Source organism: Humulus lupulus, chromosome 5 (genome assembly GCF_963169125.1).
Source record: "Humulus lupulus chromosome 5, drHumLupu1.1, whole genome shotgun sequence".
Taxonomy (NCBI): Eukaryota; Viridiplantae; Streptophyta; class Magnoliopsida; order Rosales; family Cannabaceae; genus Humulus; species Humulus lupulus.
This window is the reverse complement of record NC_084797.1, coordinates 119,538,367-119,552,705: the sequence shown is the minus strand read 5'-3', so window position 1 is coordinate 119,552,705 and position 14,339 is coordinate 119,538,367. Positions and strand designations below refer to the sequence as shown.

Below are 14,339 nucleotides of genomic sequence, written 5' to 3'. Positions count from 1 at the left end.
GCTGGTTTACAGCCTGCCAAAGAATGAATCTGTGTTTAGGTACCGAAAGCTTACACCAAACAGGTCTCGCATAATCAATTCCCTCACTCGACAGAATCTGAGTATATAAAGTACCCAGATAAAGTTTTCCTTTGACCACTGCTGCCTGCAAATTAGACCACGAAGTTGATTTACAGAAGGAAATCAACTTCCTCCAATACCAGCTGGAATCATACTGTGGCATATAATCCCAGAGGCTAGCTCCTTTTAGATAAATGCAATTCACCCACTTAACCCAAAGCTGATCTTGTTTTGTTTCAATCGCCCAAATATATTTGGCAAGCATCAATTTGTTCCAAACAGCCCCCTCATGAAATCCCAAACCACCAAAAGACTTAGGACAACAAACTTGCTCCCAAGAGGTGAAATGAAACTTACTATGGGAACCATTCTCACCCCAAAGAAACTGGCGGCAAATTTTATCAATATCCTTCATAACACTCTGAGGAAGCATGAATATACTCATCCAGTAATTGCGAATACCCAGCAAAACCGAATGGATAAGTTGGACCCTACCAGCATAAGAAAGATGGCGGCTGGACCATACATTGATCCTCATCTGAATCTTCTTAAAGATAGTATCACAGTCTGCTGCCTTCCATTTGGTAGGACGAAGGGGAACCCCAAGGTATTTCAGCGGGAAAGTGCCCTCAACTAGCTACAAATAGTCCAATATTCTAGTTTTAATCTCAGCTGAAACACCTCCAAAGAATATATGTGATTTAGAATAATTAATCTTTAAACCCGAAGAGCAACCAAACTCAGAAAATGCCTTAATAAGAACTTGAATCGAGGAAGTGGTTCCTTTGCAGAAGATAATGAGGTCGTCAGTAAAATAGAGGCTAATAAGATTCAAAGACTTACACAAAGGATTGAATCTGAATCGGTTATCCATAGAAGCCTTGATTAGAAGGCGAGTGAGATACTCCATCACTATAACAAATAATAAAGGGGATATGGGGTCTCCCTGCCGAAGCCCCTTACCACCCTTGAACTTCCCTTGAATCCTTCCATTTAGAACTAGAGAATAAGATGTTCCCCTCAAGCAGACCATAATCCAATTGATGAACCGACTAGGAAAACAAAGCATATTGAGTAAATTTTCCAAGAAATCCAGTCAATGGTATCATATGCCTTGCTCAAGTCTAACTTCATAGCACAGCGTGGCGAACTATTTTTCCTATTGTAACCTTTAATTAGATCTTGAAATATAAGGACATTGTAAGCCAAAGATCTCTGTTTTATAAAGGCTCCCTGATTAAGATTAATCAACGAAGGAAGAACCACTGCCAGCCGATTACACAACATTTTTTAAATGCATTTGTAAATAGAATTGCAACAAGCAATAGGTCTGAATTCAGTAGCATTTGATGGCTGGTCAACTTTCGGAATAAGAGATATGATAGTATCATTAAGCAACGAAGGAATTCTGCCTGAGGTGAAGAAGTCTAAAACAGCCACAGAAACTTCCTTGCCTATATCCTTCCAAAGAGCTTTGAAAAACCCTACTCCATAGCCATCCGGACCAGGAATTTTGACAGAGTTTATACTAAACATAGCTGATCGAACTTCTTGATAAGTAAATGGCTTTATTAAGCGCAGCTAGTCATCCAAACTCAGAACAGGACCATGCTTAATACAGTCAGAAGCAATTTGACCTGTAGCCTTGTTAGTAGTACCCAAATGATTCTTAAAATATTGAAAATAATAGTCAACAACCTTATCATAATCATCCACAAAACGACCATTATCATCAATATAAGATACAATGTGATTAGAGATCTGCCTCTGTTTCAAGCTTGTGTGAAAATACGAGGAGTTTTCATCACCAAAACGAAGCCAAGTAATCTTACTTTTTTGACGAAGAAAACTAGCATAAATCTTCTCATGCCTGAAGTAATCCTGCTGAGCTGCTTTTTCTTTTGATAGTAACTTGGTATTTGAAGGATCAGAACAAAGATAACTTTGGGCTTGCTGGTAGTTAGCTTTGCTCTCCTAATAATTACAAGCAACATCACCCATACTTCTCCAGTTGAACTTTTTTAGAACATGCTTAATCCTTGTGAGTTTTCCAACAAGGTGAAATAACCCTTGCCTCTCTAAAGGAATAGACCAGCTGTGAAGAACAGTATCCCTGAATTTGTCATGAGTTGCCCACATATTGGAAAAGCGAAATGGCTTCACTCACAACCTATGGAAATCCCCCTGTTTAATCAGTAAATAGCATGGTCCGAAACCACATCCCATTGAGCATATGCTACAGCTAACGGGAAGGTATCAATCCAGCTTCCATTAGAAAAGACATTGTCTAATTTGGAGAAAATATGAGCTCCTCCATCTTGCTTATTAGACCAAGTGTAATTAGGACCCAAAGTCTTCATTTCAGTTGCCTCTCTCAAAGCTAACCATTGACGAGCATCCTCCATTTCCTTAACAGAAATATGTCTTCCACCAATACGATCATCAACATGGAAGACAGCAATAAAATCTCCCATTATAATCCAAGGGTTAACCGGTCTCTGAACAGTAGCTAAGTCAGACCATAAAGATTTCCTTGTTTCCAATTGGTTAGAGCCATAGACTACCAAGAGACAATAAGCCAGATTCCCACCAAGCATATTAACTCTGTAATGTAGCAGCTGAGTATTCTCCTGAATAATTTTAACCTTCATCAAGTGAGCTTTCCAAATGAGCAAAATATGCCCCTCCACCACAGAACTACTATAACAATTCCAGCCAGCAAAAGATGAGTTCATAAAATCCCTTAATCTGTCCCCTTTTAGTTTTGTTTCAATCAAAGCTCCAAGGCCAATTTTACTCCACCTGCAAACATCTAAGACTGCTTGCTGCTTATTCTTATTGTTTAATCCCCTAACATTCCAACTCAACATGTTGATGCAATCCATTCAGACCAATAGGTAGAGGTAAATCAGATGTTTGCTGCTGGTTTTCCTGCAGAATTCTGAAAGAGTTCCTTTGCAGATCAGGTCATGGCTTGTAAACAGGCTTCTTCATCCCAGACTTTCGAGGGGTTACCCATTTGGATCCACTAGGTACTGATAAAGCATTACCATGACTAGGCACCTCAAGGGGCTTTTGCTGATTCTAGGAACTGTTATCCTAGCCATCAGTAGCAATGCTACTAGCTTTAGTATCAACTTCATTAGTTTGGTTTTTAGCCTCTGTCAATTTCTTAATAGCATCTAGAGCATGCTTGCAGACAGCAGCAGTATTCCCCAGCTTCTTGCAACCAGAGCATTTAGTTGGAAACCACTCATAGTCGATGGGTTGCTCCATAACTTGACCTCTCTCATTTAGATAATGAATATGCATGGGGAGATGTTCAACAATTTCCATATCAAATAGGATTCTAGCAAATTTAATCATAGGTCTAGCTTTTCTGACCTTATCGATCATTATAGGAGTACCAATTGTGCTAACTAGAGCACTCAAACAGTTCACACCCCAGTATTGCAGCCCAAGACCAGGTAATTGAATCCAAACAGTGACAAATTTTATTGACCTTAAAGACTCAACATCTGATGACCGAGGCCTGAGCACTACAGACTTCTTGTCGAAATGAATCACTCCAGATTCAAGCACCATATCCCTAGTTGCCTTATCTCGAAACTTAACCATTGTGAATCCAAAATTCATCCGGGCCACACGATCAATTCCAAGGTTACCCTAAATTCTTCTGATAAACCCTTCAAACACAGCTAGGGGAGTGTTTGCCGCAATGACCACACAAATCAAAGCAGATTTCAAGAATGACGCCTCCACTTCAATCTCATCTATATCCAATTGAGCCACCAGCTTACCATCACGTTGGATCGGATGTTGAAAGTGGAGCCTCGTACACCCAAAATTAGGAAGGGATTCCTTAAATCGAGTCTAGTTTTCTTTGGCCGAGTCTTGGAAAGACTGCCCTTCGACTTCAGCTGCCCAGGAGGATGGGCGAGAGTTCACAACAATGTCATCTTGAATCACAAGATTCAGGAAAATTGGACCACATTCGGGAGACGGAAGTAGGTCTTATTATTATTATTATTTACAAAAAAAATTGATTTATGTACATTTGTCTTTAAAAAGTTACTCGAAAAATAATTATCTATTTAATATAATTATTTATATAATGTGATAAAATATTTATTGTATGTCTATGTTATATTGAGGAGGCAAATATAACAATTTCTTGCTATGATCACAATATATATATATGTAATTTGAGCGACTTGATGCAAACTCAAAATAGTGGTACAAGGTTTGATGTTATTCCTCGTCCAACTTCTGATGGCTTAAAATTAATAAGGTATAGGGCCCCGATTTTGTCCTGCCTGTGAAAAAACAGAATGTTTCCATTTTTGAAAAGTATTAGTTGGAATGAAATCTAAGGGATGAAGTGATTTTAGGGTGTATATGTTGGCATAGTAGTGGTAAGTAGGGGTCTTGATTTACTAAATGAAGGGCAACTAGTTATGCTTTAATATCAAAATATTTGGTAATGATTGTTCAAGTAATAAAAAATTATATTTTTAAAAAAATCATCTGATTGACGTGATAGTTACTTTAAAACTTCCTTAACACCCATTTCTCTCAAACTGTTCGATAACTTACCACTCTTTTAACTACTCATTCCCTTTTCAAATTTGAGTTTGGTCTTTATTTCTTTGTAACCAATCGAGCAAAAGGCTTGCATGGGAGTGAAGCCGAAGTTCCCGAGGAGGGTTGATGGAGTGAGAGTTTCTAGAGATTCCAATTGTCCTTTTAGATAATTTTTTATTTTTCTCAATATTTTTTTTAGAAATTTTTTGTAGGTTTTGAAATCGTTCCTATCTTCTACTGATTTTGTTCTTCTAGTTTCCTTTTGTTGATTTAGTTAAATATTTTGTTTGTTTTTCTAGTTTTCTTAATATTTTTGTAGAAATTGTTAGTGTGGAATAAGTGTCAATTGTACTTTTTGTGTTTCTCTATAACTTATTTGTTCTCTACTGTTGTTGGTAGTGGGGGGTTAGAGTTAGTTGGGACTGAGTTTGACAATCTGTTTTCTAATTCTTTTGGGTGCATTTTGAGATAACCATTTGTTTAGGGGCTGTCATTTTCTAATTACATTTCGATTAGGATTTTTATATCTATTTCAGACCTTAAAATTTTGTAGGTGTTAAAGTTAATAAGTTTATTTTGTCATTAATTTTTTATATAATGAATTTATTTAGTTTGTTTAGGGGCGTAGTGTTTCTGAGTTTGGTAATGATTTTTTGTTGATGTGTTTATATTGTGCTTTAGTTTGGTTTGGGGCGTATGAAATTATTTTTTTGTCTATTTATTTATTTAGTTTTTTTTTAGAAAAGGGACTGGGTCGAGTATTTTTATTGTGACTAGAAATATGATGTTATTCATTCCATCAGTTGCTTATGTGGTTTATGAGATTTTGATTAGGTCATGTAAATGTGCATGAGCCCTAATAAAGTGTCCTTATTAATTTCAGTTGGTGGTGAATTTTGGTTATGTTGGTTAGAGAATTTGAGAGAGAAATTGATAAATTTGTTAGAATTGTATACAATTGAGTTTATTTTGTGCCTAAGACTATGAGTTGAATTATCTTGTCTTTTATCCTTTCATTATATTGGTGATGTTTTCTGTTTTGTTGACTTTCCTTTTGTAATGTGTGTAATATGATACAAGTTGATGAATTTCTATTATTGAAATTTAGAAGAATTTATTGACATGACCGTTTTTTGCCACCATTAATTATTTCATATCACAATGTAAAATCATGTACTACTTTGTTCAATATGTGTAATTACTTGGAATATTTTATATTTAATAATGAGGCAATGAATTGAAACTTTGGTTTGATGAATCAAGTTGTTCATAGTAAGTTAATATATTATTAAATTTGGTATATTGATAAATTCTATTATGATTAATAGGTCTGCAAACCATGCCTCCTAAAAGTAGAAAGAAGTGACGTTGAAACTGAAAACATCGTCAACATTAAAAAGAAGGACAATGTTGCGGCATGGCGACAATTCTTGTAATTTCTTTGGTGGTTATTGTTTATTCATTGTTTTGAATTGATACACCTATGTTGCTAAATTATATTTCATTTACTAATTCACTTATATTGATGCAGCAAAGAATCAACTGAGAAGAGGTTAGTTGGTACTCATTGTTGGTATTATTTTTTATTCAATTGTTGTCCTGTTTTTACTGGTGCTAATGGAATACTTACAAACATTTTCAGGAAAATGAGAATCTATAGAAAGAATTCATGTAATTTCCAGCAGAGAAGAAAGCTAGGTGGAGGGGTGATGATCCTGAGGTCGGTATAAGTAAAAAAGAGTTAGGACCAAAGGGGAAGAAAGCAAAAGTTGGTGACGATAAAGATAAAAGATCTAAGGTCAGTATGCAAGGTGCAACGTTAGATTTGGATGAACTGAGGGTGTACAATAGATGCTCATTTGAAAGGCTGGATCGTATAGTGAAGACGCTGAGCCTAGAGCAGAAGGATGCATTACAAAATGCAGGTTTCGACACCTTAATTAAAGAGGATGACCCACAAATAGACACGAGGATTGTTAGTTGGCTCATAGAGCGGGTAGACACTTCCACCAACAGACTTGATTTTTTTGGGAGATCAGTCTAGTTGTCTCCTAGGCTGTTTGCGGATGTTATGGCCATTAATGATGGGGTGAACCCGTTTTTATGGAGAGTGAAAGGGATATTTCTGAGTTGGAAGAACTTCTGCAAGCTGGTAAGTACACTCTTTCACTCACATCTTTGGAGAAGGACTTGAAAAACTCCACTAAAGTCGATGCACTATTCGTGATCAAGTTAGCACTCGTTGCCATCGGTTTTTTGCTTTTCTCAAAGACCAGGACTGATGTTAGTACTGGTCACCCTCACTCACTGATTGAGACAAGTTTCATTTCCAAGAAGAATTGGGCCTCCGTGGTGTACCGTTATCTAATGAGTTGAGTCGTGTTGCTTTGTGGTCCATGGCTATGTTTTCCCATTTCTATTATACGAAACTAATAGGTTGTAGCAACCCAGTTGGTCTCTGATGTTGGACCTTAACTTGTTTACAAGTCAGGCATTTAGCATCATATTCAACAATATCCTTTTTCATCCCTGTCCACAAATATAGCATCTTCAAGTCATTCTACATTGTAGTAGACCCATGATGTAGAGAATATGGTGAGGTGTATACCTCTTTCATGATACTGTCCTTAGTCTACTTGTCATTGGGAACACATACCTATCCTTGTAACATATCAATCCCCAAATAGACATTGTGAAGTCATCATCTCCATCCTTTTGAATCAGTTCTTCTTGCTTTACTAACGCCTTATCACCATTCTGTTTCTCCTTGATCTACTCGAATAAGGTCGATTGTAGGGTGAGGCTAGCATAATCCTAGTCACTAGATCAATTCCTACCCTAACAATCTCCTTTTGTAGTGGCATCTCTATCCCACTAAGTGAAGAGACATTCCCATAACTACGCCTACTCAGACATTTGCGACCACATTGGCCTTTCCTAGGTGGTATAATATCTCACAGTCATAGTCTTTGTAACGCCCTACTTCCTTAGAGCCGTTACTAAGTGAGTTTTTAAGACAAAACAGTGTGCAATGGACTCGCTAACCGAGGTTTTGAAACAAAAGTGTGACTAATTAAAAGTTAAGGCTGTAATCTTTGAAAATGCGTCATTTCATTAAAACTTCTATTATTAAACATTTGGGATCCCAAAATAAGGTTTGAAAACTATTTACATCTTGAAATAAGTTTACAGTTGATAAATCATAAAATCGTAGATTATTACAGCCATTTTCAAATAAACCCCCAACCAAAGCAGTCGGGCAGGCCAAACATGTACGCGCCGCTTCACGCTCTCCGTACTCATGGTTGGTTGATTCAGTCATTGCCCTTACCTGCAACACAGAGCACCCGTGAGCCGAAGCCCAGCAAGAAAACTCATGCAGAACATAACATATGCAAATATATATGGTTAATCATATCAGATAATCCACAAATAAACAAGTCAATCATTAGACTAAGCAAACACGGCCAAGCCGCCCCAGAGCCTTACCGAAGCCTGGGGTATCGGTTCTCACCGCGAGGATAACTCATGTATCCCTTGGGTCCCACCCTGAATATAGCATAACACATGTATCCATCGGGCCCCGCCCTGACTATAGCATCCCATGTGCTAGGTGTTACTTTCGGCCCACGACCGCCCCGGCTTACGCCGTACTCGGCCCACGGCCGCCCCGGCTTACGCCGTACTCGGCCCACGGCCGCCCCGGCTTACGCCGTACTCGGCCCTTGCCGCTCATTTCATCATAATCACACATATAGTACATTCGAAATAATCATTCACACACATCATGATTCATTTAAGGTTTAAACATTTGCACATAATACAATCTGGTTTAAACATTTAAGGTTTAAGGTTTAAATATTCCCCATCATCAAAATAACTCTCAATCTATTCTCTGAATTCCTGTTCATACCCCCAGGCTCGCCCCGAGCTGGGTATAAATTCCTGTCAACACTTTCCGCTAGCCTGCTCACTGGGATCGCCTCGAGTCACAAAGCACAGATACATCCACATACCACTGTGGCCTCAACAATCAACACATATCAATACAGTTACGCCCAATCATGGCCAAAATTACAATTATGCCCTTCTAACACGATCCGGGCCTACATGCACACTAACTTACATAGTCATGCATCTCAGATAAACAAATAGTCATATAACATGCTTTAAATCATAACCATGCATTTAAATAATTAAAATCACACATAAATCCCATCATGCCCTCCTGGCACGCTAATCAAGGCCCTTAAGCCTTATTAGCGAATTTGGGTCGTTACAACTATCCCCTCCTCATAAAAATTTCGTCCTCGAAATTTATCCAACATATCAGTCTGTAAACCCGCAACTCTGACCATACTTCCAAGGTCCACCGCCTTTACTTTCCTTTTCAACAACAATCTTACAAGAGTAACAATCTTGCCTCTCAAGATCTTGTCTAACGGCCATACTTTCGATAGCCTTTCGCTTACACAGCAATCCTGCTGAAGCCTCAAGGCCTGCCTAGATTACAATGACCAATTCACTGTCTTATTCCTGATTCCAGAGATACTCAAAAGTCATCACCTCTACTAGGTGGGATCAGCTTGTAGGCCCCGCCGGCCTAACCCTTAGTACAACTTCCGAATTTCATGTAGAAATAAGAGTCAGAACTCTCCCTTCTTTCTCTGAACACCTTACAGATCCTCGTCTGTTATTACGTAGAGCTACAAATCTTTCCTTCCGGAACTTTATTTCCTCAACATTTAACAATTTACCTGCTCTTTATTCTTTCGAATATGCAGACACTCCTGCCTTAAGGATTCCAACAACCTCTCTGGCTTTCTCTCTGAACCAAAGCCAAACCATAGTATTCATTATGCGTTACATTAACAAGACACCAACAACTGCTACCGCGACTAACTCGTCAGGGATTACACTTCCCTTAATACCTCAAGTATTCGCCTACTCAGCGCTTAATTCTTTAAGATCTTTGATAACTTTCAGACTGCCAATTCACTTGCAATCAACTGACAATACCAGGTTCCCACTCTGTTCTTTTCGTCCTCTAGGCCCATTCCAAAATTTAAACTACTAAATGGTCTCAATTCGATATCGTCGACGCTCCATCCTGAAACCAGTCCACTCGACCCAATCAACATTAACTTCAAACAACCGAGTTAAAACTCTTCATGTCCAAATACCTTACTTAAGGTCTAATGTGGTCTATCCCCATGATACACCACCACATCACCTAACCCCTCAGGGTCCAAAGGAAAATGCTATATTCCGGCACCCGCTCGACCCTCCCGGTACGACGTACCCTAGGAGGTGGAATGATTTCCATTCAGAATCCTCATTCAAAACCATATCCTGCCTGGATCCTTCACTCGATCCTGGTATCCTACTGTAACACCATGACAGGGTCCTTCCCTATTTCAACTCAAGCCAACACTTCGGATTCCATAACTCAGTGGCACTCACCAGCTAACCCTTACCTATTGACACTATGCCGATCTCAGTCGTTGCTTTGTCCACCCCATTACAATCTATGGCGCTATTCGCCGACTGACACACGCCTCCTAGCTAGGAGTTCCGTCTCCAATTAAATCTCCCCTCGCTCAATCGAGGATTCAAACACTGATCATCCGTCTGCTACTTTTCACCGCATCTGGGTCTCAACGTAAACCTTTCTTACTAATATCCTAGACTTAAGTACCTTATGCCATGCACAACATTCGACTTAACATAACACACACGCATTACAGCATTACCAGATACTAATCAATTCTTACCTTGCCTTCTGAATTTCCTTCTGATTTGACACCACTCAGTCCGTCTAACCTCAAGTTTTACTATTCTCCTCATCTCTGATGTAGTTGTCTCCGGAGGTGCTTGCAATAGATGTCGCGCTTACCAATCTTGTTATGCTTTCAATTCTTCAGACGCTCTTCATTAGCTTCTTTGCGGCTTCAGATCAATTCTTCTCTTACCTGTCCTTTCTTCTTGCAGCCGTAATCTGAGAACTCCTGACGATGCTCAACTAACACTCCGTAGAACCTTACCTGAGACTCTACCTTCTGGGTACAAACGTCTTTCGCATAGTCACTTGCTCACCATTTCTGTCTGGGAGTAATCCATATGTACTGCTCGTGAGCTTGAAGGGGACTTGCCCATACCATTCACGCATTCTCTGCCTAAAGAACTTACCTGTGCTGCTGCAGCTTGAACCGTTCCAGAATCCTTGTTACCAATTCCTCACACCCTACCCGGTGCAACCTAATCAATTCACGAAAAGTCTTTATCCTTGGTTTCCAACTGGCAATAACCAGGTCGTAGATCAACTCTTGGGGAAATCGTCCCATCTTGTATCCAACATTGTACTTTTCGTCCTAACCCGACGATACTAGCAATCCCCGCAGTATAACACTCTGGCTAATCCAAGATCAAATTTCTTCGATTGCTTCAATAGACTTTCTGTCGGCCAAAACCGTCTTCTACAACATCCCTTATACCGACCTATCTGTAGTCTGACCTTGAAGTATTCCCTAAATCTTTCTTCGCATACCCACATAATTTTCCCACTGGTCAGCTCTGTCTCCTTTACATACTCCAGATGAAATCCTCAACAATCCATCTGCCAGAGTCTCTAATTCCTTCTCAATAAGTATTACTGTCCTCGGCCTTTCAAATGGAACCTTTGAGGCAACCTTTCTATGTCCATCTCCCTCGCGGAACATTCTCAACACCGAGCCCTTCTAGTTCGTTACATGCCCAAAGCCTAAGCTCGCCAGTTAAATACTCATCCTTGAGGACTCAGCCTCGAACCTCGAATGTATCGGTACATTCCAGTCCTCCGTTTCCCGTACCATGGGAAATCCATCCTAACATCTCGAGTCATCCTTCGTAGAAGTCATGTCCTCACCTGACCTCCTCTCAGGTGGCATCCTCTTCCTCATGTGCATACCAATTAACCTCCTGGTTCCCGTCGCCATCTCGATAACTACCTTTTCGATCAGGCCTCTTTCCAATCTCAATGTAGGTGCCCAAGCACTGTCTGGAGTCCTTGCACCTCAAAATTGAGAATCCGACCTCGCTGCGTTCTATCAACAAAAGTACCGTCTTATCAGTCAGACTTTTCCCCTTTTTCTTGGCAATCCAAAAGCCACAACACTATCCGGGGTTCTTTCAACTTGATTATCACGAATCTATCTTTACTAATTCCATCAAAGGAAGCACCGCCCTTGCAGCTCTAGCACTCATGCTCTATACATCAACCATCAGTTCCTCGACATCATGGCCCTCTCCGCCATCCACATACAGACGATAGCCTCATACCTCAGCGCAGCCCAAATACCTTAGACTATTCCCGATCTCAAATCCTTAAATGGGTCGCCATCAATTCAGGATACATCCATCAGTATAACTTTCCGAAATGAATTACCCAAATCGCCACACCCATCGATCTACGCTGTTGTTACCCCCAACAGTCCAAACCAAACTTATAAGTCCACCAGTCTCCACAGTTCAAATCATGTCTTTAAAATCTCTTCTAACCATTCATCATCTAGGTTCTTTCCAACCCATTAAGCCAGTATCTCAGCCCGAGTACCAATTCCACGCATCCCTCTACCTCAACATTTACATAACCCCCTAATCAGGATCTCTCGTCCTCTTAACCAAGGGTGGAATTAACTCAGCTCATCTATTGATAAATTCCTTGTCAGCTCGTACCTTCCTCAACTCTAGAGGATAACATCCTATACGCCTTTCATATAGTACCCTTATCTGTCCATACCTCACAGTAAACCATCACCGGTAACCTTACTGTTAAAACATCTAATTCAACCATCTCCCCAGAGAATCCGCTGTTCTTCTATCCCATCTCAACTAACAAACTCCACAGCTAACTCACACACTAGTGACCCTTTGCTGCTGCTCTCAGGGATAACTGGAGACCTCAACTCCAACTTACATCTAGAAACCCCTTTTTCAACACAATATCAGGTCCCCAAACCCTTCTAGGAACCGACAACTCGAGTTCATCTGTCAAAACCGACCAACTCCTGAACTCTGTGGTTCCTACTCTGAACCAAACCACCACTAGGTCCAAATATCCACAGGTATAATGCACACACAAGCATATACTAGTTCAAATCCACAATGATATACATTTAGCTACCAGATTTAGCATCACTAAATATATCCAGGTCTCAACATGCTTCATACAAGCAAATAAACGGATAAACTTATGAATTTAATTCAGAAAATTAACCACATACACTCAATATTCAAACCATTATGCCAATATTCATCCACATGCATAATAGTATTATTCAGCATGCATCAATCTCAACATGCAATACTAAAGGGCTCAGCCCAACAGCATCTCCTGCATATGTCAACTCATTTCTCATGCTCCATATAGATAAGCAGGCAAACAGGGCATTCAAACATATATTCAGACATGTCAATTAATCATACCAACCAACCCTGAGTCGAGCTTGTCACTGACAGCGAGCGTACATGTTCGGTCGATCTCCAGAACCAATAAACCTTGGCTCGCTCTGATACCAAGTTGTAACGCCCTACTTCCTTAGAGCCGTTACTAAGTGAGTTTTTAAGACAAAACAGTGTGCAATGGACTCGCTAACCGAGGTTTTGAAACAAAAGTGTGACTAATTAAAAGTTAAGGCTGTAATCTTTGAAAATGCGTCATTTCATTAAAACTTCTATTATTAAACATTTGGGATCCCAAAATAAGGTTTGAAAACTATTTACATCTTGAAATAAGTTTACAGTTGATAAATCATAAAATCGTAGATTATTACAGCCATTTTCAAATAAACCCCCAACCAAAGCAGTCGGGCAGGCCAAACATGTACGCGCCGCTTCACGCTCTCCGTACTCATGGTTGGTTGATTCAGTCATTGCCCTTACCTGCAACACAGAGCACCCGTGAGCCGAAGCCCAGCAAGAAAACTCATGCAGAACATAACATATGAAAATATATATGGTTAATCATATCAGATAATCCACAAATAAACAAGTCAATCATTAGACTAAGCAAACACGGCCAAGCCGCCCCAGAGCCTTACCGAAGCCTGGGGTATCGGTTCTCACCGCGAGGATAACTCATGTATCCCTTGGGTCCCACCCTGAATATAGCATAACACATGTATCCACCGGGCCCCGCCCTGACTATAGCATCCCATGTGCTAGGTGTTACTTTCGGCCCACGGCCGCCCCGGCTTACGCCGTACTCGACCCTTGCCGCTCATTTCATCATAATCACACATATAGTACATTCGAAATAATCATTCACACACATCATGATTCATTTAAGGTTTAAACATTTGCACATAATACAATCTGGGGCCATGCCCTAACCTCGGGTGTTATAGTTTTCTTACCTGACAATGCGATAGTTAAAATCACCTGACTCCTTGAGCACGATCCCACCCGAGCCTTAGCGCACACCTAGGCACAAACATAGGTCAAAGTCAACACCGAACCCCAAGTCCGAATACCTAGCCTCGGGACCAATCTCGAGCCCCCGGGAAGTCCCAAATCCCCAAAACAAAGTGGCGGAAACAAGCCCCGAACCCCAGGTCAAAATCCCTCATCAAAACTCAAAAATTCCCCTCTGTGAACAGTGCAGCGCTACAGCGCTCTAAAGAGGGCGCTGTAGCGCTACAAGCAGAACACCCCTCCAG

The 14,339-nt window shown here is 40.2% G+C and overlaps 1 protein-coding gene across 1 annotated transcript; it reads right to left on the bottom strand.

Moving 5' to 3' along the window:
• Nucleotides 1-1,641: 1,641 nt before the first annotated feature.
• On the bottom strand, nt 1,642-2,945 carry LOC133779417 (uncharacterized). The gene is made up of 2 exons (XM_062219380.1): nt 2,277-2,945; nt 1,642-2,034 (listed from the first exon to the last, which is right to left on the bottom strand). Exons 1-2 carry the CDS (start codon nt 2,943-2,945, stop codon nt 1,642-1,644), a joined length of 1,062 nt encoding a protein of 353 aa, XP_062075364.1.
• Between the last annotated feature and the right edge of the window lie 11,394 nt (nt 2,946-14,339).

Coding starts and splice junctions, on each gene's coding strand:
- LOC133779417 (XM_062219380.1), bottom strand. CDS start 2,945: ATGGATTGCATCAACATGTTGAGTTGGAATGTTAGGGGATTAAACAAT. Junction 2,035..2,276: donor CATATGCTCAATGGGATGTG/GTTTCGGACCAT, acceptor TGTAATTATTAG/GAGAGCAAAGCTAACTACCA.